The sequence below is a fragment of the Plecotus auritus genome, assembly GCF_963455305.1.
Source record: "Plecotus auritus genome assembly, chromosome: 7".
Classification (NCBI taxonomy): Eukaryota; Metazoa; Chordata; class Mammalia; order Chiroptera; family Vespertilionidae; genus Plecotus; species Plecotus auritus.
The window spans coordinates 63,934,792-63,959,353 of NC_137774.1; the positions used below are offsets into that span (position 1 = coordinate 63,934,792).

At 45.4% G+C, this 24,562-nt stretch overlaps 1 protein-coding gene and 1 pseudogene across 2 annotated transcripts in view; one reads left to right on the forward strand and one right to left on the reverse strand.

Moving 5' to 3' along the window:
- Window positions 1-212: 212 nt before the first annotated feature.
- On the reverse strand, window positions 213-1,686 carry LOC308254991 (F-actin-capping protein subunit beta-like; annotated as a pseudogene). The gene is made up of 2 exons: window positions 969-1,686; window positions 213-254 (listed from the first exon to the last, which is right to left on the reverse strand). The product of its transcript is annotated as an F-actin-capping protein subunit beta-like (transcript).
- A 15,850-nt stretch (window positions 1,687-17,536) lies between these two features.
- The window catches only part of LCMT1 (leucine carboxyl methyltransferase 1), a 47,553-nt gene continuing 40,527 nt past the window's right edge, over window positions 17,537-24,562 (forward strand). The window contains exon 1 of the mRNA XM_080681735.1: window positions 17,537-17,837. Within this exon, the coding sequence (XP_080537861.1) occupies window positions 17,731-17,837 (107 nt within the window). The 5' untranslated portion in view covers window positions 17,537-17,730. The remainder of the gene's footprint in view (window positions 17,838-24,562) is intronic.

The following is a 24,562-nucleotide window of genomic DNA, read 5'->3' on the forward strand; positions in this document are numbered from 1 at the left end:
GTTTTGATACCAAAACGTGGTGGAAAGTAGGCCTTGGAGTCTAGAAGGTCGTTAGGTTGTTTAGCAACTTTATTCTCAGGAGGCATGGTGCTGTGCAGGTCAGTGATACAAGTTATGTAACCTTTCCCAGAAGGAAGAGAGCAGAAAACAAGTTTTCTAAGAAAGGAATCTAATGAGTGTATGACATGTCTGGTTTAGCATGAAGCAGACATTTAACATTGCTGCTTTCTCTTCAAAGCCTCCAGGAGGTCATTCTGTGGTAGGCAGTTAGACAAACATGAGCAGAGCAAGGACCATGGGCCAGGTACAGAAGGTCACCAGGGTGGAAAGCCCCAGTGCCTAGCAAAGGACAATTGTAGGGTGGGACCTCGCCCCCAGCATCCTGTGGTTTGGACCCCTTGACCTTTTGATAACATCTAGGCCTCAGTTGTATTTCAGCTCCAGGCCCAGAAAAGCTGCAAAACCAGACAAGTGACCCCACAGCTGACCTCAGGACCAGCTGAATTGGACAATGACCCCCTGCTCTGGCACCAACCAGTCAGTGGAGACCTAGACCTGAAAGGACACACCTGGAAAGCAGCTGAATATTCTGTTAAGATCTTCCCCTGGAAAATTCCCTAAAATCTCCACCTTTAAAACCCTTAGGACAGAAATGCTCTCATCCCAAGAACAAGCCTGTGCCTTTCCCTTCCTTTCCCCTAACCCCGCCTCCACACATCAGCTTTACCTTCCTCACTTCCAGCTCCAAGAACCCTTCCTTTACCTCTATAACATGTTTCCTAAGCCCATTTCTTCTACAAATTACGTCTTCTACCTCTGTGATTTTCCAAATAACTGTTCTCTTATAATTTGAGTCTTGGCTCTGAATTCTTTCCTAGCTAGAGCTCAAGTACAGAGGTTGCTGAACCAAGTCTAGTCTGACCCCACAGGGCTAACACCTGGTACCATTCCCGATGCCTACAACAGTTCTTAAGAGCTTCTTGTTTTGATTAGTCTGCAAAACAGCACAGACCTCAGCCCGTTTATGATATCCTTTGTTTTTCCAAAGTAGATCTCATTCATACTTCTGATTTTGTTTTTCATGTCCTCTATGAGGTGCCCAATATTGGCCATGTATGGGGAGCATTCGCTCGCAGTTCTCTTTCTCCCTCTGTTTCAGAGGTTCCGGTGCCAGAGCCTGATTTGTTGGTTTGCAGCTGCATTATCACTGAGGAAGTCAGCTTGTAATGGGTGGTTTCTCCTTTCCTTTCACCACATAGATGGAATCCCAGAAGCCTTTGATCTTTGATCCCACCCCAGCCTTCTTTATAAGGATCAGTCCAGCAAAACCACGATCCAGATCCCAGAGGTAGACAGATGAGATACCGCCTTCAAAATACAGGTCACCATAGTAGTCAAAGGGCTTGTTGGTTTCCACCTCCAGCTTTCTCAGTGGAGAGAAAACATGGCCTTGTCCTCCAAAGGAAGACCATGCTTTTACTCCTTGGTAGCTTACAAAAGTCCCTATCTCTGTTGTAGTCACGCAAAAGGTAATTCTTTCCCACCACCTTGTCTCTTGATTTTCAGTGGCTGGTCAACAGAAGACAGGAGGACCAGGTACATCAGGTTGCTGAGGTTTTTCTGGATTTGCTGTGGAAGCAAGCACCTCATTAAGTCCAAGGCACAGTCCAGTTGCTGATGACTCATAGTGGCAGTGCCAGCATCTATGGCTTTCTCCCCAACAGCAGGGCCCAGCACATCCACTTCTCCCAGTGCTCAGGAGTGAACATCCCAGTCAGGGCTCACCTTCTTCCTAGCTGTGGCCCATTGGTGGTTTCCATTAAATGTACTGCCAGCGACACTAGTTAATATCATATAGGTTTCAGGTGGACAGTGTAACTTGGCATCTATTTCACCACCTAAATCCACGTTCCTTCTGTCACCTTATATTGGACGCTCTCACCCACTTATTCCCTGCATGGATACAAAACACATGCTGGCCAAAGGCAACACCAGGGCTGCCATGGCTCCCCACCACTTCTCTAAAACTCGGGTGATTCTTGACTGGCTGACCCCCTCCAGGCAGGACTGTGGGTGAGGAGCTGTTGCCCGTCCTCCCAGGTTACTGCTGAGCAGGCAGACACTTGTCCAACGGCACTCACTGTTGCTCTTAAGATGAATGTGTGTAACTCAGGGAATTCTACCTCAAATTTTTATTTAAAAAAAAATGGTGACATGGGCATCACAAGCTGCGTGACAAAGTCGAAGGCAATGTGTGTTTTCTGTTAGCCCAGGAACAGTGTTGGAGGTGGTGCCTCCTGGGCAGCTGTCACTGTGGTAGTGTGGAGGTGGCAGGGGCAGGGCAGCATGAGAACAGTCACAGAGGCAGAGGGGCCAGCAGAGGCTCATGGGCTGCATCACCGGACAAGGGCCCTTTGTCAGGCCCAGGCTAGGCCTCAGGGTTCCCAGGCCCCCCACCACCTCCCTGCACCCCTGGGCCATTGCCTAGCAAAACATCATTGTGATTTACTTCACTGTGATTTAGTCCCTTGGGAAGAAGTTCCATGGGAGGGGGTGTTGTTCCATGAATGGGCTGGACGCTTTTGGCAAGAGGACCAGGTCAGTCCTATGACCCACAGTGAAGACCTCCTGGTATGGTGGCTTTGGCTGTGGCTTAGGCCACTCCCCAGGGTTGGGTGGCAGTGTGGCTTATTTCACTGGCCACATCTCTAACTTCACAAATGAGGTGCTAATGAAGGAAACTGAAAAAAGAGGAAGAGTCGCCTGACTCTACGAGAAAGGATGCTGAAGCCATAAAAGCGACCTTAAGATCAGAGAATCAGAGACTTGAAATTCTTTGTAGTAATTTAGATCAGAAGTATAAAACATCAGAGCTTCAACTAAAGCAACAAACTGCTGCTTACTGACATCAACAATGACAGAAAGACATAGAAACCAAATTCGAAAGGAAGAGACATCATGCTAAAAGGATTAGTTGTTGAAGCTGCAGTCAGCCACTCAGTAACTGTGGAGCTGGCCTTGTATCACCTTCATTGGCTTATGATATCAACCATCTTGCTTCAGCTTGCAGGGGAGATGACATGGCCTTGCTGACCTGATTCATCACCACAAGAAAAAAACAGGTTGTTCAATGAAGTTCTAAGACTTGAGGCTGAAATGAGCCCTTGGAGGCATTTTATTTAGAGCATGAGGCACAAACAGCTTTGATCACAATGAAATCTGCAAACTGCAAAATATCATCAAGGAACTTCAACAGAATCAAAATAAGGAAATTGATGACCACCAACTTGAAATGGCCGTACTGCAGAATGTTGATCCACAGAAACTGGCAGAAATAACTCATGGGCACCAAGAAAAAAAATAAGTGACAATGAAGAAATGATTGAAGTCCTAGCCAGTTTGACTCAGTGGATAGAGCATTGGCCTGTGTACTGAAGGTACCAGGTTCGATTCCAGTCAAGGGCATGTACCTAGGTTGCAGGCTCAATCCCCAGCCCTGGTCAGGGTGCATGCAGGAAGCAACCAATCAATGTGTCTCTCATCATTGATATTTCTATCTCCCTCCCTCTTCCTTACTCTCTTAAGTCAATAAAAATATTTTTTTGAAAGAAAGGATTGAAGAACTGGAAAAACTAATATAGCAGGGTGGCAAACCACAATAGGACAAATCAAAACTCAGTTGCCTGAAAAAAACAACAACACACACGCACAGCACATTCAAGCAGAACAATCTGATAGTTTTCAAGTAATAAAAGTTTGGAGTCCTAATATAGGAAACAGAAGTGAAAAATATGATTTTTCTCAAGCCAAAACTGACAGATTACTGAAAGAAATAAAAGAACAAGAATTGGAGATTAGACTTCTAACCGAAAAGAATAGCCCTTTGACTGAACAGATTGATTAGCTGTCCAAAGAGGAGATTGGTAAACTAATTCAGATTTCCCAGCAAAAGGAATTAGAGCTATAAGGTCTTCACACTAGCATATCTTCAGCTTCCTGTATCCAGCAGCAAACGAGAAGACTGGAAAATAGCAATCTAAAAAGAGAGTACTAAACTGATGGATGTCATTGATGCCAAAGATGCAGACGCACGAAGCTGCAAGATGAAAATAAAAACTGTCTCCTGGATTTGAAAGTACTGGTCAGGTTATGTTTAGAGAAACCATCATTTATCACACATAATTTGAGAAAAAACAAACAAACATTAAGATCGACACATTAGGGCAGACTGTCAGACTTGACTGACAATTTTGCAAGCATCCAGCACTAGTAACAAGGTTAGAGGTGTTAATATGAATCAGTTTGAGGACCTTCTGCAGAGCGCAATAAATTTAAACAAGTTAAGATTTCGGAAGGGTGGAAACAACAGTAGCCAATACACAGAGCAAGGCAACCCAACTTCAGAAACAACTGCAGGCCAGGGTTTTCACTGACAGTGATAACAATTCTAAACTACAGATGAACTCTACTGACACAGTTCAAAATTTTAAATGGAATGAAACCAAGCTCAAAAACTTAGAGAGGGAATCAGCACAGATTCAGCTTAACATAGGGCAGGTTTGCAATGCCAAGGGTGTTCTTTTAGGTGATCTTGACTTTATTTCACCAGAACCTTCACCAGGTCATTTACTTCAAAGCCGGCAGACTCTCTTAAGGCAATTGAGTCTGATAAACTGAGTCTTCAAAATTACCCCAAGAAGACATAGAAGAGCTCAGAAAATCAATGCAGGAAAAAGATGCAGTGATTAAAACCCTCCAGAAAGGTAACAGGAGATTGTCTGATTCCATTGCTGCCATCTCTGAACTAGAAAGAAAACAACGTGAACCAACTTATTCAGAAATTAAGCAGGAAAAGAGAAAAAAGATGTTTTCCAAAACTTACTTAAGGAAAAGGAGCTGTACTCAAAGCAAAAGGTGATGAATTACTTTCTTTAAATGTGAATTTCACTAATGAAGTGGGTGAAAATGAAATTTTGAGGCAGCCAGTCACATACCTAAAGGAGAGGCTATTTAATTTTGAAATGGCTATGTGTAAGCTAAAACAGGAAAATGAAAAAAATGTAGAAATACCTAGGGAAAAGGAACAGAAAATCAAGCATTATAAGAGACAAATATGCAACTTTCTATGATGAGGAAATAAAAGGATTTGAAATATGTTGCATTGAAGAAAATGGCTCTTGCTTTGGAGCAACTATTGAAAGAAAAGGAACAGGGCAAGACCAGGGAATTAAATTGGCTTTTAAATGCAGTTACATCCATGTTTTGACAGGAGGGAGATAAAGTCATGCTGGCACTGAAACAGACACAAATGGAGGATTGTGCCTTATAGAATGAGTCTCAACATTTACTTGACAAAGAATTAAACCAGGAGCTGGAGAGATGGCTTAACCACACTTTAGAATCAGAAAGGTTCGGTCCACGAAGCTTGGGCTGCAGAAGGTAGAGCAGTTAAGCCAAAAATGAAAGTCGTGGTATTAGAGGAAAAGCTACATTCACCTTCTGGTGCAATGAACATGCAAGCCATCAAGCCCAGTTGCAGGCAGTCAGTGCAGGAGAAGCCTGAACCTTCATTGCAGCTTCCTGCCTCTCAGAAGCAGGGAAAGCAGCATGCTCACACACTAGCTAAGCTGAAGTTGATACTAGCTGAAGGATAGAGAAGGCAGACGGTCTAGAGGAAAACTGACTTGTTACAAGGATGTCTGCAGAAAGCAAATGCTGGTTTGGATCTGAAGGAAAAACTAACTGAAGAATTTAAAAAACAAAATGAAGTCCAACAGGAAGTGCTGCATGATGTAGGAAAGAAATCGATGAACTTACTAAGTAGCACAGAAGGAAAAGTGGACAGAGTTCTCGTGAGAAACCTTTTTAGGGGATACTTTCAAACACCAAAACATGAACATTGTCAAGTGTGTCTCTCCTTAACCTACCCGGACCTAGAACTGCTGGGTTTGGGTATCTTCTTTTAAATGCTATTACTAATGATTTGCCCACATACACACGTTTGCTACTGTCACCTGACAACAATGCTTGAGTGGGGCTGAAAGGCCTTCAAAAGCATTAGGTGGTTCTCAAGCCAGAGATGAGACAGCACTTAAAAGCAGCGGCCTTTTGGAAAAAAGTCACATAAAAAAACAGAGAAATATGTTAATTAACCGGGACACTGTAACAGGTCGACCAGACAGGAGGAGGTTGTGCGCAGCATCAGGGTCAGGGCGGCAGGGGCCTCCACGCACCTGTGCTGGGGGAGGGCCTGATCAGCAGCAGCTGTGGCTGCTTCAAGGACTGGAGAGGGAGGCAGGGCCGGACTGGCAGCGGCCGTGGGTGCTGCAGAGCCTGGGGAGCAAGGCAGGGATGGGCCGGCGACTAAAGGGTGGGTGGCGCCATGATTTCAAATCACGTGCTTGGCTCCTACTATTTAATAAAAACATAATTAATACTTAAAAGTGTCATCTTTTTAAAAATGCAAAAGAATTCACCAAATTTAGCCCTAGCTGGTTTTGCTCAGCAGATAGAGTGTCAGCCTGCGGACTGAAGAGTCCTGGGTTCGATTCCAGTCAAGGGCACATGCCCGGGTTGAGGGCTCAATCCCCACTAGGGGGCGTGCAGGAGGTACCTGATCAATGATTCTCTCTCATCATTGATGTTTCTGTCTCTCTCTCCCTTTTTCTTCCTTTCTGAAATCAATAAAAATATATTTTTTTAAAAAAGAATTCACCGCCCTAACCAGTTTGGCTCAGTGGATAGAGCGTCGGCCTGCAAACTCAAGGGTCCCAGGTTTGATTCCAGTCAAGGGCATGTACCTTGGTTGCGGGCACATGCCTGGTAGGGGGTGTGCAGGAGGCAGCTGATTGATGTTTCTCTCTCATTGATGTTTCTAACTCTCCCTCTCCCTTCCTCTGTGTAAAAATCAATAATATATATATATATATATATATATATATATATATATATATATGTAAAGAATTCACCAAACTTGAAACAGTGGTTACTTTTTGTGAGAGTGGGTATTGGTGGGATTGGAGGCTGTGATCAACAACTAGTTCACATATTGTTTGTAATGCTCTAGGTGTTTATGTATACTTTGTGTCATTAAAATATCAAACTTTGGGTTCATCTATTAATGTTCAAAAATTATATCAAATACAGAGGTATGCATTCCTTGTACAAGAAAAAATGGTGAACAATGCAAAAGTACAAGATGCATAAAATTTAAGAAGTGAAAGTTATTTTTTCCTCGCTAAGTCGCATGCCTCTTTCCTATTGCTTAGGAAACTCCCTGGTAACCTGAATTCTTTCAGGTCTTTTAGAAATATGTGTACATTTGTATAAATGGAAATATTTTATTCTCTGACTTGCTTCTTTTTTTAAAAAAGATCACTACACCTTTAGAGAGCTTTCCAAATGTGAATGATTCCCATATCAACTACTACATATTTCTTAATTCCTTCAACTACTACATATTTCTTAATTCCTTCCCTTCTTGTCTGTTTCCACTGCTCTGGTCCCTCCCTTCCTGTCCCCTGCATGGATCAGTACCATAGGCTCTTTGCTGCCCTTGCTGGTTTCACTTTTTTTGAATCTATTTCCCACACTACTGTGAGGGTGAACTCGCTTAGAAGAAGATCTGAAAGTACTTCCCTGATTTAAATTATTTTAGGGGTCCCATTACCAGAAGTCCAAAGTTTCACAGAATCATCAAGTCTTGTTTTCGCAAACTTACTTCCTACTTGTCACGCACACATTGGCCACTCTCCAGCCACATGTGACTTCTTGCAAACCCAAATAATTTTAATCTCATGAGTCTAATCATAGCAGGGTAAGAAAAAAGGTGGGGAGGAAGCAGTCCACACATGGAAAAGGTAGGGCTGCAGCACAAGACAGTTTGATCCATCAGCTCCTGCGGTGTGGGCCTGTGCTCTCCCACCACGCCCTCTTCACCGTCGGTGGGGAGGAATTTCCACCCTCAAGTTATGGGGTCAGCCAAATGCTGAATAGATGAGCTCGACAGCACTGTATTAGTCGTGTATACTCATGTCCAGCCCAGGGGAGGACAGCACACACCACACAAGGCCACATGGCAGTTGCACTTGGGAACAGAGTGAACAAGCAGGGGTGTAGTAACAAGAGGGTGGGTGAGCCCTGGTTCCTGAAAGAGGACGCCCCACACAGGTGGACTAATTTATAAGGTGCAGCATAAATGGGCTTAAATAAAATTTGATGTTGAAATATGCACTGAACAGAACATATAAGCCAAACCTATCATAGCAAAATAGTCACCATATTTAAATTTAGTGAGATCCCAGGTGTGTTAAGGGTCCCTGGGATTTGTTTTAAACAGGTACATAAGATACAAAGCTACAGACACAACCGTCATGAGGAAAAGATGCTTATTATACACAGATCCCAAGAAGCAGGAGTAGGCACCAGGGTGGGTCAGGAGGCAGAGGGAGCGAGGGGAAACGTGGGCATGAGTCTTGTTGTGGTTTCCATGAGATAGAACAGGTGAGGCAGGGTGAGCAGCCTTAAGATTGGCTCGTTTGAGTTATTTCAGTGGGCACTGGGGAACAGTGACCTAGAGTGGAGGCCTGGACTGGTAAGCTCACACCTGGAAGCTATACTTACAGGTGAGCCATTGACTGTCTCTAGGAATTTAACTAACCCTGGCAGGGGCAGTCCCTCCAAGGTAGCAAGGCCTCAGATATCAAAGCATTAAATACAAAAACTAGAAAACATGGTGGTTACACTAGATAGAACCAAAAGGTGAACCCTCATATTAAGTCTATGAAAGTCTATGCCAACTTGTGCATTTTTGCAGATGTTAAAGTTTAATTCAAAACCTATGTAATACAGGCACAAAAGCCAATCAGAAACTTCATCTTTTTGCCTTATACATTATTTTAGTAAGTTTTGGACTTCCAATTGGGTCAAATTGTGAACCTTTGTTTAATTAAATTTTTGTGTGTCCTCCGCCTGTATCTTTGTTCTGTGCCCTTTTTTGGTTTGTTTATCACTGGATATAGTGGGGGAGGGGGAGTGTCTCTTTACCCTATTCGTATTTGTCACTTGCCCCACAGAGAGTATCAGGTCAGTATCTTCAGTGTTAGGGCCCTCTCATGGCAATGGTTTGAAGACACTGGGCTTAAATCGGGTTTGAATGATCATCATCACTGTGCCACGGGGCTGCCATGGCATTTCCCCATACCCTCTAGATCAGGGTGTTGTGCCACCGAGGGGCGTGGTGGGAGAGCACAGGCCCACACCGCAGGAGCTGATGGATCAAACTGTCTTGTGCTGCAGCCCCACCTTTTCCATGTGTGGACTGCTTCCTCCCCACCTTTTTTCTGCACAAGGCCCCGCAGGGTATTTTTTATTTCTAGGTGGAAAGTCAGTTTTTGTTTCTGTCTCCATCCAATCACATTTGGTGAGACCTTAGGGGTGGTTATGGGGGAAAGGAGCTGGATGGTGGGCCCCACTGATGACCATCCTCTTCTGGGAAATGTCAGTCATCTCCCAGTGTTGGAGTCCACATCCAGTGGGACTATTTTGTCCAGGGCCAGGGTGGGAAGCCCAAGCCCCTTAATCACAAGGTAAGTCTTCTGCCGGCTGGTAAGCAACAAGACTAAGCAAAGCCCAAGTGTGGTGGTGAGGGGTTTTGCATTCGGAGAGAAGTTAAATACCAAATGCCCCTCCCTCACTTTTATTTTTTTCATCAGTGCCTGGGCCATGGGCTGCCTTAGGGGTCAAGAGAGCACATGAGAGCAGCAAAGGGAGCATCAGCACAGGAGACGGGCAAGGTCACTCACTACCTTTTCCTGAACGATAGTGATTCAGGAAAATCTTCCTGGGGTCCTGTCCTCCTTTCTTTCCACAAACAACACAAGGGGTCATCCCCAGGACTGTACTGAAAGTGCACTTCCCTAAACACTGTCTGTATTGCTGTCCCAAATAGCTCATGATGGTCATCAGCTAGACACAGTGACCAAAGTACTAGCCCCATACCCACTGAATGGAACTCAAGCACCCATCAATTAAGATGTTGTGCTGTCACTGCCCTTAGGTGGGAGCCTGGGAGACCACCTGTCAGACGTTGGTCACACTGATGGCACCTCTGTATGGTAAATGGGACCGCGGACCCCTTCCCTTGCACCAACTGTTACCAGAAAGGGGACCTGGCCCTTGGCAGGTCTGCCTAGAGCTTGCTGGTAGTATGTGGGTTCTTGACTTTGTGCAGGAAAAATTTCACAACACAGGTCCAGGTGACTGTGAGGGAACATATATTAAAGCTGGTGACAGTAAAACAACAAAGAGATTAGCATAGAAGAAGCAACAGGAGAGCCCAGGCTGGGAAGTCAGAGAAAAGGGGTCTTGGGATCAGGTTCAGGGGTTAGCCTAGGATGAGCTGCTGCTGCCCATTACTCCCCTGGTTGCAAGTATAGTGGGGTCCCTTAGAGTTTAGGAGATGCATGCCTGTGGGGGGAAGAAGGGAGAAATGGGGATGATGGAAGCTGCTCCCCAGGGGCAGAGCACAAGCTGGGTCCTCTGTTTTAAGGCGTCATCTTTTTCTAAAGGCGGGAATCTTGGAGGTCTCAGGGAGGGTTTCAGCAGAATACTCATCAGTTTTCTAGGTGTGCTTCTCCAGGGCTGTGGTCTCCACCAATTGGTCAGGGTCAGGGCAGGGGGTCCTTAGTCATCACAGCTATTCCTGTGTTGTCCACCCAGTTCTGCCCCTTTTCTGGGGCTGGGGCTGAAATACAAATGAGGCCTACATGTTATCTCTAGGGAGGTGACCATCTGTATCTGTTCTAAATTGCTCTGCCAATTTGTTCCACTGTCTCCATTTCCTATTCCACTTGTCGTGGCTTACTGGCCCATCTCATAACTCCTTCTCCCACCCTGTGGGAAGACATGAAGGCCATCAGTAAGCAGACTGGCAGACCTTGGGAGCCTAGCCAGCTCCTCAGTCAAGAAGCAGCAGTTTTATCTCACACAGCTTGAGCAAAAACACCTCTCTCTTCCCTTGCAGGCCCCGTTTTTCTGTTTTCTGTACTCTATAAACCTTGTGTTGGGGAAACAATAGCACCTGCCAGCCACTCCTGCGAGGCCCTTCTACAGGCCAGATGGGACTTAGCAGTTTAACTTTACCAGTGGCAATAAACTTCACCTATTGGCTGCCACCTGTGTGTGTGTAAGTCCTAATAAACCCACATCTTTCACAGCCAGGCCTCCGGGTTACTTCCCTGGGAATCCAAGAACAATATACCGAGTTTTTCTTTGCATTAAAACCTCACTTCGGGATAAACTGTAAATTAATGACAGATCTCGTCTTGTTGGTAAGAATGAGAACCTGGGGTGGGAATTGATGGCAACATCCATTTGAGATTACAAAACATGAGCTAAAGCCCAAGCTGGCCAGCAATTGGCAGTTACATCCCAGAGAGTAACTGCTGCCTTATGAAACTAGTTAATTTCAAAGGAGCAGTTAGTTAAAGCTGACTAGGGGTCTACAGTTGAGGTTAAGCCATTCTTGTTTGTGATGCCACCTCCTCATCTCTCCATTGGTGAGAAAGAGATTCCCACCCTAGACGTATGCAGGTGGCTGAACATGGGACACCCCGACAGATAGGATTGACAGCAGTTTATTAGTCATGTCCAGCTCAGGGGAGAACACCACACACCAAGCAGGGCCACTTGGGGGTTGCACTTGGGAACAGAGTGAACAGCAGGGGTGTAGGGGGCAGACTTTGTAGTAAAAAGTCCACAGGGTGAGCCAATAGGAAACTGAAGCCTGGTACTCAGGAATCAGCAGGCACTGTGTCTGGTCCCTGTAATAAGAAGAGTTGTTTGCTTAGGAGACCTTACCTTCGAAAGAAGAGGGAGTGGGGAACTTGCTATTAGGCCCTTTGAGGCACCTTTGATTTTTTCAGATGTGAAGACAGCTCTTACTAGTGAATCTTAATTTCAGGCTTTATACCACAGGAAGTTATTAAAAAGAAATTATTCCTAGACCTAGTAACTGAATTACACAATGTCACAAGCTGTAAAATAAAAATTAAAGTCAGTTGCATTTCTATATATTAGCAGTGAACATGTGGACACCAAAATTAAAAATACATTTACAACCACTAATGAAAAGAAAATCTTTGTGTAAATATAACAAACACACCTAGGACTTGTATACTGAAAACTACCCAACACCAACAAAAGAAATAAATGATATAAATAAATAGAGAGGTATACTATAGTCATGGATTGGAACACTCAACATAATAAAGATGTCAATTCTCCCTGAATTGATATGGGGATTTAATACAATTCCCATCAAAATCCAGTAAGATATTCTTGTAGATAAACACAGGTTGTTCTAAAATTTGTATGGAAAGACAAAGAAATTACAACAGCTAAAAATTTTTTTAAACAATAATAGTGGGAGCAATCAGCCTACCCAGTTTAAAGTCTTATAGAACAAGAGAAACCAAGACTGTGTAGTATTTGCAGAGGGATAGATACATAGATCAATGGAACAGAACAAAGACATGGGAAATAGCCCTAACAAATATGCACACCTGGTTTTTGACAAAGGCAACTCAATGGAGGAAAGATAGCCTTTCCAACAGCCTACAACTACTTAAAGCTTGTGAGGAAGTCACAGGCTGGAAACTTGGGAAAAGAGACCAGCCAAGAAGGAAGGTAACGATTTGACTGAGGTACTACTAGGTGGTGATGGGATTAGTTTGAGCTCAGCTCAGGATGAAAATGCGAGCTCCAGATGACAGTTTCTTCCATCTTTCTGAATTCAGCTGTTTCTAATTGTTCAGCTCCATAGGCTCTGGCAATTTTCCCATAGGCTTCCACACTCCAAACTCAGGTCACCCCTAAGTGCCACAGACTCCATTAGCTTTACCATTAGCATCATTCTCAAGCTGTATGAGGTAGCAAGATGGTTCTCAATAGCTTCGAAGATACATCTTCCCAGGTTCAAGTCTGGTAGAAAAGAACGTTCTTCCAGATTTAGCTACTCACGTTTATTTATTTATTTATTTATTTATTTATTTATTTATTACTTTTATTTTTTTCATTTTTAATAAATCTTTATTGTTCAGATTATTACAATTGTTCCTCTTTTTTCCCCCCATAGCTCCCCTCCACCCAGTTCCCACCCCACCCTCTGCCCTTACCCCCCGCCCCCACTGTCCTCATCCATAGGTGTACAATTTTTGTCCAGTCTCTTCCCGTACCCCCCACACCCCTTTCCCCCCGAGAATTGTCAGTCCACTCCCTTTCTATGCCCCTGATTCTATTATATTCACCAGTTTATTCTGTTCATCAGATTTTTTATTCACTTGATTTTTAGATTCACTTGTTGATAGACATGTATTCGTTGTTCATAATTTTTATCTTTACCTTTTTCTTCTTTTTCCTCTTCTTAAAGAATACCTTTCAGCATTTCATATAATACTGGTTTGGCGGTGATGAACTCCTTTAGCTTTTTCTTATCTGTGAAGCTCTTTATCTGCCCTTCAATTCTGAATGATGGCTTTGGTGGGTAGAGCAATCTTATTTGTAGGTTCTTGCTATTCATCACTTTGAATATTTCTTGCCACTCCCTTCTGGCCTGCATAGTTTCTGTTGAGAAATCAGCTGACAATCGTATGGGTGCTCCCTTGTAGGTAACTAACTGTTTTTCCCTTGCTGTTTTTAATATTCTCTCTTTGTCTTTTGCTCTTGGCATTTTAATTATGATGTGTCTTGGTGTGGTCCTCTTTGGATTCCTTTTGTTTGGGGTTCTGTGTGCTTCCTGGACTTGTAAGTCTATTTTTTTCCCCAGGTGGGGGAAGTTTTCTGTCATTATTTCTTCAGATAGGTTTTCAATATCTTGCTCTCTCTCTTCTTCTGGCACCCCGATAATTCGGATGTTGGTACACTTGAAGTTGTCCCAGAGGCTCCTTACACTATCTTCATATTTTTGGATTCTTTTTTCTTTTTGCTTTTCCGGTTGAGTGTTTTTTGCTTCTTTGTATTTCAAATCTTTGACTTGATTCTTGTGATCCTCTAGTCTGCTGTTGGATCTTTGTATATTATTTTTTATTTCAGTCAGTGTATGCTTAATTTCTAGTTGTTCCTTTTCCATATCATCGAGGGTCTCACTAAATTTATTGCCTTTTCTAAAAATTCTTGAAAAACCTTATAACCGTGGTTTTGAACTCTATATCCAGTCATTTGCTTTCCTCCATTTCTTTCATTTGTGACCTGTTTCTTTGTCTCTGCATTTTGGCTGCCTCCCTGAGTTGATAGAGTGGCTTTGTGTGTAAGGTGTCCTATAGGGTCCAGTGGCTCAGCCTACCCAGTTACCTGAGTGGACACACTTGGTGCACCCATTTGTGGGCTGTGTGCACAGTCTTGTTGTAGTAAAGCCTTGATTATTGTTAGTATTACTGGGAGAAATTGACCTCCAGGCCAATTGGCTGTGAGGATCAGTTGTTATCTGCGCTGGGCGAACTTCTGTGCTGGAGACACCCTTATGAGGCAAGGCTTGCTTCAGTGGGGCTTTGGTGCTCACTGAGTCTGCCCTGAGTGTGTCCCTTATGGATCTGAGGAGTTGTAATCTGGATGGTCTCACTCTGACCCCTGGGTACACTGTCTCTTGGATCTCTAAGGAGGTGCTAATTTAGCCTCTGCCTGAGGCCACCCAGCAGGAGCTATGGAGAGATCTGCAGATTCCTCTTCTTTGTTTGGGTTTTGGAGGTGCCCAGATGAGGCCCAGCTGTGAAGCAATGCAAGCTGCTGGGGGACCTTGGGCCTTCTTTTGGATGTTCTGGGTCTCACTGATTCAGCTGCAGTTTGTTAGGTAAGTTTAGAATTCAAAGGACCAGGTCATTCATATGCAAAAGCCTCAGCTTGGATGGGGCGGAGTCTCAGGGCAGAGCAAACAGCTATGGCTTCGTGGGCGGGATCTCAGGGCAGAGCATACAGCAATGGCTTCCCCTTAGCCCTTCCCTAAGAGGCCCCCGGGTCAGTGGCCCCCGGTAATCACTGCAAGCACCTCTGAGAGAAAGCCACCCTCGAGTTCTGCCCACTGCCAGACAGTCCAATTCCTCCCCGTATGAGTCTGGGTCCCCAGAGTCTCACCTGGAACTGGAGTTCAGAGCAGTCAGGAGCTTTTGTCTCCCTCCCGATTGAGAAAGCCAGCCGTGTACTCAGTTGCCAGCCCTCTCCAAGCGCGCCTCCATACCTCTGCCTTCCGCAGCTTCTGTGAGTCTCAGTGTGATTTTCTCTTTCCTTCTAGTTGTAGAATTTCCACTCAGCCAGCCTTTCTGTGGTTCTGGAGGATGTCCATTTTATCCTTTAGTTGTAGTTTTTAAATTGTTGTGCAAGGCAGCAGTTTAGTTGTTTACCTGTGCCGCCATCTTGGTTTCTTTCTTAGCTACTCACATTTAACTCCTGAGATTCATGCCTATTGGATCAACTTGGTTACCACCACTACCCCCTCCCACCCCCGCACACACACCCTAGGGTGATTTTGTGTGTGATTGGCCAGATCTTGGTAAGTTTCACTCCTTAGGCAGGGAGCCTCACCTGATCCACGTGGGCTAAAAGGAGAGTGTAGTTTTCCATAATAAACTCCAGCTGTTACAGAAGAAAAAAACACAGGAGAGTCAGAGCAACAATGTCCACTCGAACGTCTGGGGGAGAAGTTTTATTGTTAATGCCCAACCTTTTGCTCCTGATATTAATTTTTATATAGGTTTTAAACTCCAGTTTCTCTTTTCTTGATTTTGTCAAAGGATGCTGATTAGTGACCTTTCTCCAGCTGGGACATTTTTTACAACTACTCAGTAGTCTCATATTTGGAGACTAAGATCACTTATCAGCCTGAGATCGCTAAGCTTGCTATTTCCAGACTCCACTCCTGTGTCATAAAGTTCTAACCCCTTGACCAGGAGCTTAAACGGAATGAGCTGGCTCTGCTGCGGGAAGCCTTTGGTGGTGGCCCTCAGTGAAACATTGACCAAAGTCTTCTGAATCACCATCGTTTTCTAAATTGAAGGCTCAGCAAAGAACGGAAGTGTATCAGAGTATCTGCCACCTTCTTCTCGTCACCCTAATTCTCAACTTCCACACCTATGGTATCCATAGCTTATTCTACTTGTTGTTGACACGTACTACATCCATGGAATGTGTACACTGCCGACCTAGGAGGCTGTGTTTGTTCAGTGGTTTGCATTACCCTCTTGGCAGAGGACCACTAAAAGAAAATGGTGTACCCTAGCCAGTTTGGCTCAGTGAGAGATCATAAGCGGACCAAAGGGTCCCAGGTTTGATTCCGGTCAAGGGCACAAACCTGGGTTGCAGGTTCCCTGGCCCTGGCTGGGAGCATGCAGGAGGCAACTAATCAATGTATCTCGCTCACCTCGATGTTTCTTTCAGTCTCACCCCCTCCCTTTCACTCTCTCTAAACATCAGTGAAAAAAATATCCTTGGGTGATATTTTTTGTTCTTTGCTGAGCCTTGAATTTAGAAAAAGATGGTGATTCAGAAGACTTTGGTCAGTATTTCACTGAGGGCCACCACCAAAGGCTTCCCGCAGGCAGAGTCAGCTCATTCCATTTAAGCTCCTGGTCCAGGGGTTAGAATTTTATGACACAAACACAAACAAAACACCCTGATTCCTGCCCCCCAACCATTTCTTTACCTTCCTGTATAGTATTTTTTACCATATAGGTATGCTTCTCTAAACAACATTAATTTTTCTTGCTTTGAACTTTACAAAGATGTTATATTTCCTTCTTTCAGTGAATATTATGTTTCTGAAATTCAGTCGATGCTTGCAACTGGCAGCTCTAATTCACTCATTTTCATTGCTACATAGTTTTCCACAGATCTTTCCTTTGTTTTTTGTAAGATATTTTTTATTGATTTTAGAGAGGAAGGGAGAGGGAGAGAGAGGTGGAAACATCAATGATGAGAGAGAATCATTGATTGGCTGCCTCCTGCACACCCCACACTGGCAATAGAGCCCACAACACCGGCATGTGCCCAGACCATGCCCAGACCGGGAATGGAACCGTGACCTCCTGACTCATACGTCGATGCTCAACCACTGAGCCACGCCGGCTGGGCCACACATTCCTTCCTTCATGACATCTCAAAGACCATTATGTGTGCTGAGCCCAGCTCCTGGCTCAGAGGGAACACAATAAATATTGGTTCAATTGTTAAATCAGACTGAGCCTCGACCGCCTGTCACAATGACACTTGTTTCCTTCGGCTGGTTTCTCTGCCCTTGTCCCCAGTGCTAGGATCCCTGACTTGCGTTAATTACAGTTATAAAATTTCGTGACCAGCAATAAGAATCTCAGTGGCCCCCCCAACTCACCGAAGACTACAATTCCCAGAAAGTATTGCGGTGCCATAGTATGTCAAGTTCACTTTACTTCCCCCTCCCTGGTAAACTTCCGGGTTTTGTGGGCGGGGCTAAAGGAGTTGTCCAATGAGTACCTCCGTAGGCTGAGAGGCTGGGAAATTACTCAATGAGCGTCCTGTCAGAGGCTCCAATAAGCGCGAAGGTTGCTGGGACAGAGGTCGTGGGCGGCCTCACTGAGCCGCGCCAGCTGAGCGGGCGGAGCCCAGCCCCTCTCTCCTGCCTTCTTGGAGGTTCGGTAATTCCCCCGGCGACTGTCGACCCCGCTTTCATGTCCCAGGTGGGCACAGCACCCCGGAACCTCCACGCCCATGGCCACTAACCTGAGGACGACCACTTTCAACTCCTGTCCTTCCTCGACCGAAACTGACGACGAAGGCGTGCAAGGCACCTGCGAAGATGCTTCTATCTGCAAGAGGTGCCTGCGGGGCGCGGGTTAGGGTCCGGCAGCTCCGGGGTGCTGGGGCCCGAGTGGGAGGTGGGCCTGTGTCTGTGGAACGGCTTGCACGCCACCAGGCGCCCGCCAGCTCCCAAGACCCTGGCTTCTCACCTGTGAATTTCACAGGGCAGGGGTCCATTTATGAAACTCACAATGATCTACCTTCTGCTGTGTGCCAGGCTAGGTGCAAGCCCGGGATCGTGCCTAGAGTACAGCGTTGCACGAGGCACACGTGGTCTTGGCCTACCTGGAGCTAAAGCCTTGCTAGAAAGACAGACGTGAAGCACATACTAACTACAGTCTCGATGGTTAGGAGAAGTGCAGGTTCTTCCTCTTTCATAGGTTACATTCCGCTGGGGGTTGTCATGAACCCCATTGTGCACCTGAAACTCACGCCAGTCAAGGGGAGAAATGATGTATCCACGACCACATCATATTGTTGTGCAGAGCCAGTACTTTCTGGAGTTCTAGCCTGTATGCTACAGGAGTCCACACTATTAGGGGTGTAGTGTGTGTGTGTGTGGGGGGGGGGGCGGCTTGTGAGCACAGGTATACATCACACACCTGGAAGCATGAAAAAGAAAGCATGAGACTTGAATGTACTCCATTTATTCACTCAACAAAAATTATTGAGAGTTTACTTTGCTCCAGGCCCTTCATTTGTGCACGGTGGTGGGGGTTCAGTGATTGGGACCACATAACGAACGAGACTGACATGGCACCTCACATACAGCCTAGTTGGAAAAGAGATAGGAGACAAATAATTACCCATAAAATACATCATGACAATTTTGCGTGGAGTGCTGAGATTAGATTTTGTAATTTAGGCAGTGATGTTTAAACTGAGAACAAAAGGTTTAAAAAACAGTGTAGGAGACTGTTCAGGCAGAGCAAGTAAAGTGTGGACTTTTGGAGGAACGGAACCAATGCCCTGGCTGCAGGGGCCATGCAGGGATTGTAGGGTGGGGAGAACAAAAGTCGGGGTTAAGGATTGCACTTTTTGTGGGTTCTTGGAGACTAAGCTTAGTGAAGCAGACCCTGGACTCTGGAGCCAGAATGCCACACTGATCCGAGCCCTGCCATTTACAAGTTGTGTAAAACCTTGGGCAAGTTACTAAACCAGTCCGTGTTCTCAGTTTTCTGGTCTGTAAAGTGGGGATGATCGTAAAGATTAAATGATACTTAATATTAGGAAAGCACTTAGAGCAGTGTCTGGCATGTGGTATGTGTGAGTGGCGGTAGATTAAATACTAGTAAATAGATAAATGCATGCATACGTATTAAAGGCTTGGAGGCAGTCCTTGGTGAAATTTGTGAATTTAAAGACACGAAGCTTTATTTATTCTGCTTTCAGTTGCTATTGACCACATGTATAGCACTGTTGAATTAGAAATAATTGTTCTCATGTTGACTGCTCTTTAGTAAGAGAATCTACAGTGTCATCTAAATTATGAGAGGGAAATAAAATACTTTCCTGGCCCTGGCCCATGTGCTCAGTGGTTAGAGTGTCTGCCTGAGTACCAAATGGTGTTGTTTGATTCCCGGTCAAGGGGTCAAGGGCGTGCCTGGGTTGCAGGTTTGATTCCCCTCAGGGCACATGTGGGAAACAATTGATGTGTCTCTCTCGAATTGATGTTTCTCTCTCTCTCTCTCTCTCTCTCTCTTCCCCCCCCCCCCTTTCTGCTCTTCCTAAAAATCAATGGGAAAAATATCCTCGAGTGAGGATTAACCAACAACAAAAAAAAAAAAAACACACACACAAAAAAGGTTTTCTGTAGCACATTAGGGTTAGGTTTGTTTAATATTTATTGATAATATTGGTTTACTTAATATTTATTGGGAATGTATTTTGCATACTTAAAAAAAGGAAATTAGCTATAAAATAGTTCAGATGCAAAGAAAAGTGCAGAGAAATAGCAGGACTAGAGCATGACTGTCCTTGACTCTCAGATAGTTTTCATCATTTAGCTCTTCTCTGCCTCGGTTTCCGGGGCCCTCGGTGTCTACAGACACCTGAACATTGTAGGGGAAGTTCTGGTTTGCACTGCAGATAATTCCAGGCAGTAGTTTCCAGCCCGACCTGCAGGGCAGCATAGTCTGTGGGCTGGGGCCTGCTCCCCTCCCTCTCCCCTCCCCTCCCTCTCCCCTCTCCTCCCTTTCCCCTCCCCTCCCTCTCAAGGTAACGGAGTGAAGTTGTGGGTATTGCTGACAGAAAATGGAAGCCTTCAGGTTGGAATTCACCCACTTCCCACCCAGAAAGTAGCCATCCTTTCTTGTTACAGCTGTCCATGTCTTCCGGCAGAGACCACTAGAAACCACTTGTAGTTAAGCAGTTGGGTTTAGTGACTCATCGTAGGGAGGGAGCACTCACTCCAGGGGAACTTACGGGCCTGTTTGGGGGGGTGTGTTAGAGAGAACTTCAGGACTTGGGCTGTGGTTGGATACTTTTGGGGAGAGTTCAAGGAAGCGAGGACTTGCTCTGGGTTGGGTGCTGACAGGGGCGGGGCAGTCCTGTCGTTGGTACTTCAGTCAGCCTTTTCTAGAAGGAGGTGTGACTAAGTGAGAATCCCTGCTATTCATCAAGGAGCCACAGTCACTCCTGGCAGCCAGGAGGGTCTGGTGTTTTGTGGATGGCACCACGACTTTATTTTGTCGTTGAGACTGAGTTATGAAGTGGTCTTTGTCTCCCTTTATCACCAGCGCAGTATGACCTTGTGTCTTTTGAGATGATCTCGGTGGGCGCCCGCCAGCGCCTACATGTCAGCCTGCTTTCCTTGTTTCACAGAGGGGCCTGTGGGTCTTAGGAAGGCAAATGGGAGTCTGCCAGGCAGAAGGAAAGAGCCTGAGCTGAATAGCATGGCCATGGAAGCACAGCGTGCGTTAGGGGAACTTGACATTGGGTGGGGGCATGGGTGGCAAGAGAGAATTGTGGAGAGGTCGCGAGAGAATGAAATGTGCAAGGTCCTGAGCCATTTTAAGTGGGGACCTGACATGATCTGGTTTTGTGTTTTAGAAAAATCCCCAGCAGCTGCGAGAGATCTGTTCCCATTTCCTGCCCCGACGCTGCAGCCTTGCTCAGGTCTGCTGGCCCACCTGGCTTATTGCAGCGGCCTCACTTTTCTCCCTGCTTCTAGACTAGCCCCTCCCATATCCACGTGTTTACGCTGTGGCCAGGGTGACTTTTCAGAACCACATATCTTATCCTGTCACTTGATTATCTGTCAGACACCAGGTAAAAATGTACACAACCTCACAGGACACATCGCACTTTTCAGGATCTCCTCCTGTTGCCCTGGGTGTCTCACTGCCCACTGCAGATCTCTCAGTGATCTCAAATTCATTATTTCCAAGACTGCTCAAGTTCACCTTCCCAAGGTCTCCTTGCCACCCCTCCCCCACCCCAGTGAGTGGTGCTGCCCATTCAGCTCACAGGCCTGAAAGGTAAGGTGATCTTGAAGCTGCCTTTTCACTTCCCCCTATAATCAGACCTTTGATTCTTATCTGTTAAATATGCCTGGAATCTGCTTCCGTTTCTTCTCCGCTTCTGCCACCTCTGTCCAAGCTGAGGTCACCTGTGGTTTGATTTATGGCACCAGTCCACTAACTGAGCTCCTCCCCCAAATCCATGGCTCTCTGAAGTGAGAGTTTTATAAAAGGCCTGCCTGGTCAGGCCACTCCCCAGTGTAGTGGCTTCTTGTTGCTGTTAGAAGACGCAGCTCCTTAGGGGCCTCCATGGCCCTGCCTGCTCTCACCTGCTTCTCCAGCCTCACCTCCCCCCTCCCTCCCTGCCACCCTCGCAGTTCTTCTGGTGTGTCCTGTTCCCACCTTCCTCGGGCCTTCCAGCCTGCTGCTCCCTCACTCCCTTGCCTGTTTAGTTCCACATCATCTCGGGTTAATGCATTCATTCGGCTTTCTTGACTGAGTGCCTCCTTTGTGGAGGCACTGTTCTACTGTGGAACAGAAGCGAGCAACCCAGACAACATGGAGCTCTTACAGGGCATTCGTTCCAGTGCGGGCGCAGTCTGGGAAACAAGACATCTGGCGTGCCAGCTGGTGATCAGCGCTGTGGGAGTGTTGGAAGGCGTTGTCCTCTGGGATGGGATGGCCAGGGAGGGCTCTGCTGGGAAGGTAGTGCTGGGGAGAGACTGGGGGCAGGAGGGAGGAGCCCTGTGTGTAAGTGGGAATCCACATCCTAGGCCCCAGATGGGGCCAACAGAGTAGGCCGGCCCTGAGGCCAGAGCTGGCCAGACCGGCTGCCTGGGGTTCTTACAGGACTAACTCTTCCTTGGAGAGGGGAGCCGTCAGGGATTTTGAACTGAATGAAGAATAAGTTCACTTGACGGGTTTTAACAGGATCATGTCGGCTTCTCTGTGGGGACCAAACTGCAGGGCAAGGATGGGAGCCAGGAGACCAGTTAGGCTTTGGGATATCCCAGGCCCGAGAGGCTGGTGGCCTGCCAGGGTGGGAGCCGTGGAGGTGCTGAGGGTCTGTCAGGTGGAGCCCATAGAAGGTGCTGGCAGATTGGATGTGGGGGGAGGCTGGGGAGTCATAGATGACGCCTTAGCTCATATGGGCTCCCTGAAGATTGCATCACCCTGTGAGGCCTTAAACAGCTGCTTTTCTTCTTTACTAGTTTTGAGTGTTCTGTACAGTTCAGAAACCAGACCAGGGGCTGTAAGGCTGAGATGCCAGTGTGAAAATTATAGAAGTGAATCTGATTTCTGAAAACTGTCCCCCTGGAGATGCAGGTAGTCTCAGGGTCACCTCACAGGAACTGAGGTGCTTTCCTGCAAGCCTGGACCTTTCCAGCACACTGTCCCCACCCCACCACAGCTGCCTGGGAGAGCATGCTGAGACTTTGACCAAGGATGGCCTCTGCACCTCCAGAGAAGATGTACCACTTTAGATCTAGGACTTCGTGTTGAGGAGAAATTAGCTGCCAAACTTGCTCATCAAGAAAGTCAAATAAATTCTGGATATTTAACCCTCCCGTTTTTTTAAAAAGGAATGAAATAAATATTGGAAAATACCTGTGAAAGGTAATGGTTTTTTATCTAGAATAGTAATATTCACATCATTTTTTTCTCTTATAAACTTAATTTTTTAAATGACAAAGTGAGAAGCTCCTGCAAAATGGTTAACGGAAGAGGTATCAGTTTTCATTCCTGCCTGTGGCGAATGAGATGCTAATCACAGAATTTTCATGGTGACCAATGGCTCATCAGCTGGCGGGTGGAGAATAATCCCTCTCTAATTTGTGTTTCTATAATCACTGATGAGACCGAGCATTTTGCTCACTATCATTGATATTTTTATGTGAATCCTTTCTCCAGCCATTTTCCAACTGGGTTGTTGTCTTCTTCTTGTTTGGTTATTTGTACTTCTATTTCTGCTTTATAAGAACTTTTTATATGAGGGATGGTACCCTTTGGCCTGTGTTTGTTGCAGTATTTCCTCTCAGATGGATGCTTGGTTTTCACTGTAGCTTGTCAGTGCATTTCATAATACAGAAGTTGTGAATCTTCATGGTGCAAAATCTGACAACCTAACTTTATGGCTTGTGTTTTTTGAGCAGTGCTTTGAAAGGCCATTCTCAATCATTACAACATTTACTTTGAGTACTTATATGGTTTTGTCTTTTATGCTTAAATCATTCATCTTTTATTTAAGAATGTAGCAGTTTTAACTAAATTTTGTCTGAAAGCGTTAGCTAGTTGTCCCTACACCATCTATTAAATGGTCTCTATTTCCCAATTGATTTGAGAAGTCATATATAATATACTAAATTCTTATATATACTTTAACACAGCGATGGCATTCTTGACTTCCAATTGAAATGCCTTTTTTCATTTTTATGCCTTAAAACTATTAATCACAATGTTACTTAGTTGTGAATTGATTTAGAGCTCCCATAGCTTGCTTGGCAGGGAAAGAACGGGGAAGGAAGGGGTACCAGCAAAAGATGTGTGTCTGAGTGTGTGTCTCTTCATCAGGAAAGCTGTGGATTTTTGGAAAGCCCTGTAGACTTCTTTGTACTAGGACATATGGCCCCACCCCCAGCTGCAGGAAAGTGTGGGGAGGTAAGAATTTCTAATTGGGTAGATAGATGCCTCAAACAAAACTGGGGTTCTTTTAGTAAGGAAGAAGGGGTGAATGGATATTAGAAAGGGAACTTGAAGGTCCTGCTATGTTCCTCATCTTTTTCCCCCCTAGAATTTCCCTGGGGGGAGGGGGAAGGGAGAGAGAGAGAGAGAGATAAGGAGTGGGAGAGAGGGAAGAAGGGAGAGAGAGGTAGAGGAAGAGGCAGAGGGGGAGAGAAGGGGGTAGGGGATAGGGGAGGGGAAGACAAGAAAATAGAGGAGGGAGAGAGGGACATAATTTATATACAGGGTGTCCCAAAAATATATGCATATTTTAACAGCTGATAGCTCAATTTTGAAAATGAAATGTATTTTAGTAAACACTGCCTTTATAATTATTCAAAGTATATATATATTTTTTGGGGGACACCCTATAAATTAAGTGCTCAAGTCTTCCGTTTTCAGTTTGATGAGTGTTGACAGTTGTATATATCTGTGAATCACCACTCAACAAGATGCAAAATATTTCTGAAACTCCAGAAAGGCCGCTTTTATCTCTTTTGGTTGGTCTCCTTGCCCCCACCTCACTAGCATTTTCTGATTTCAGCTACCATGGATCAGAT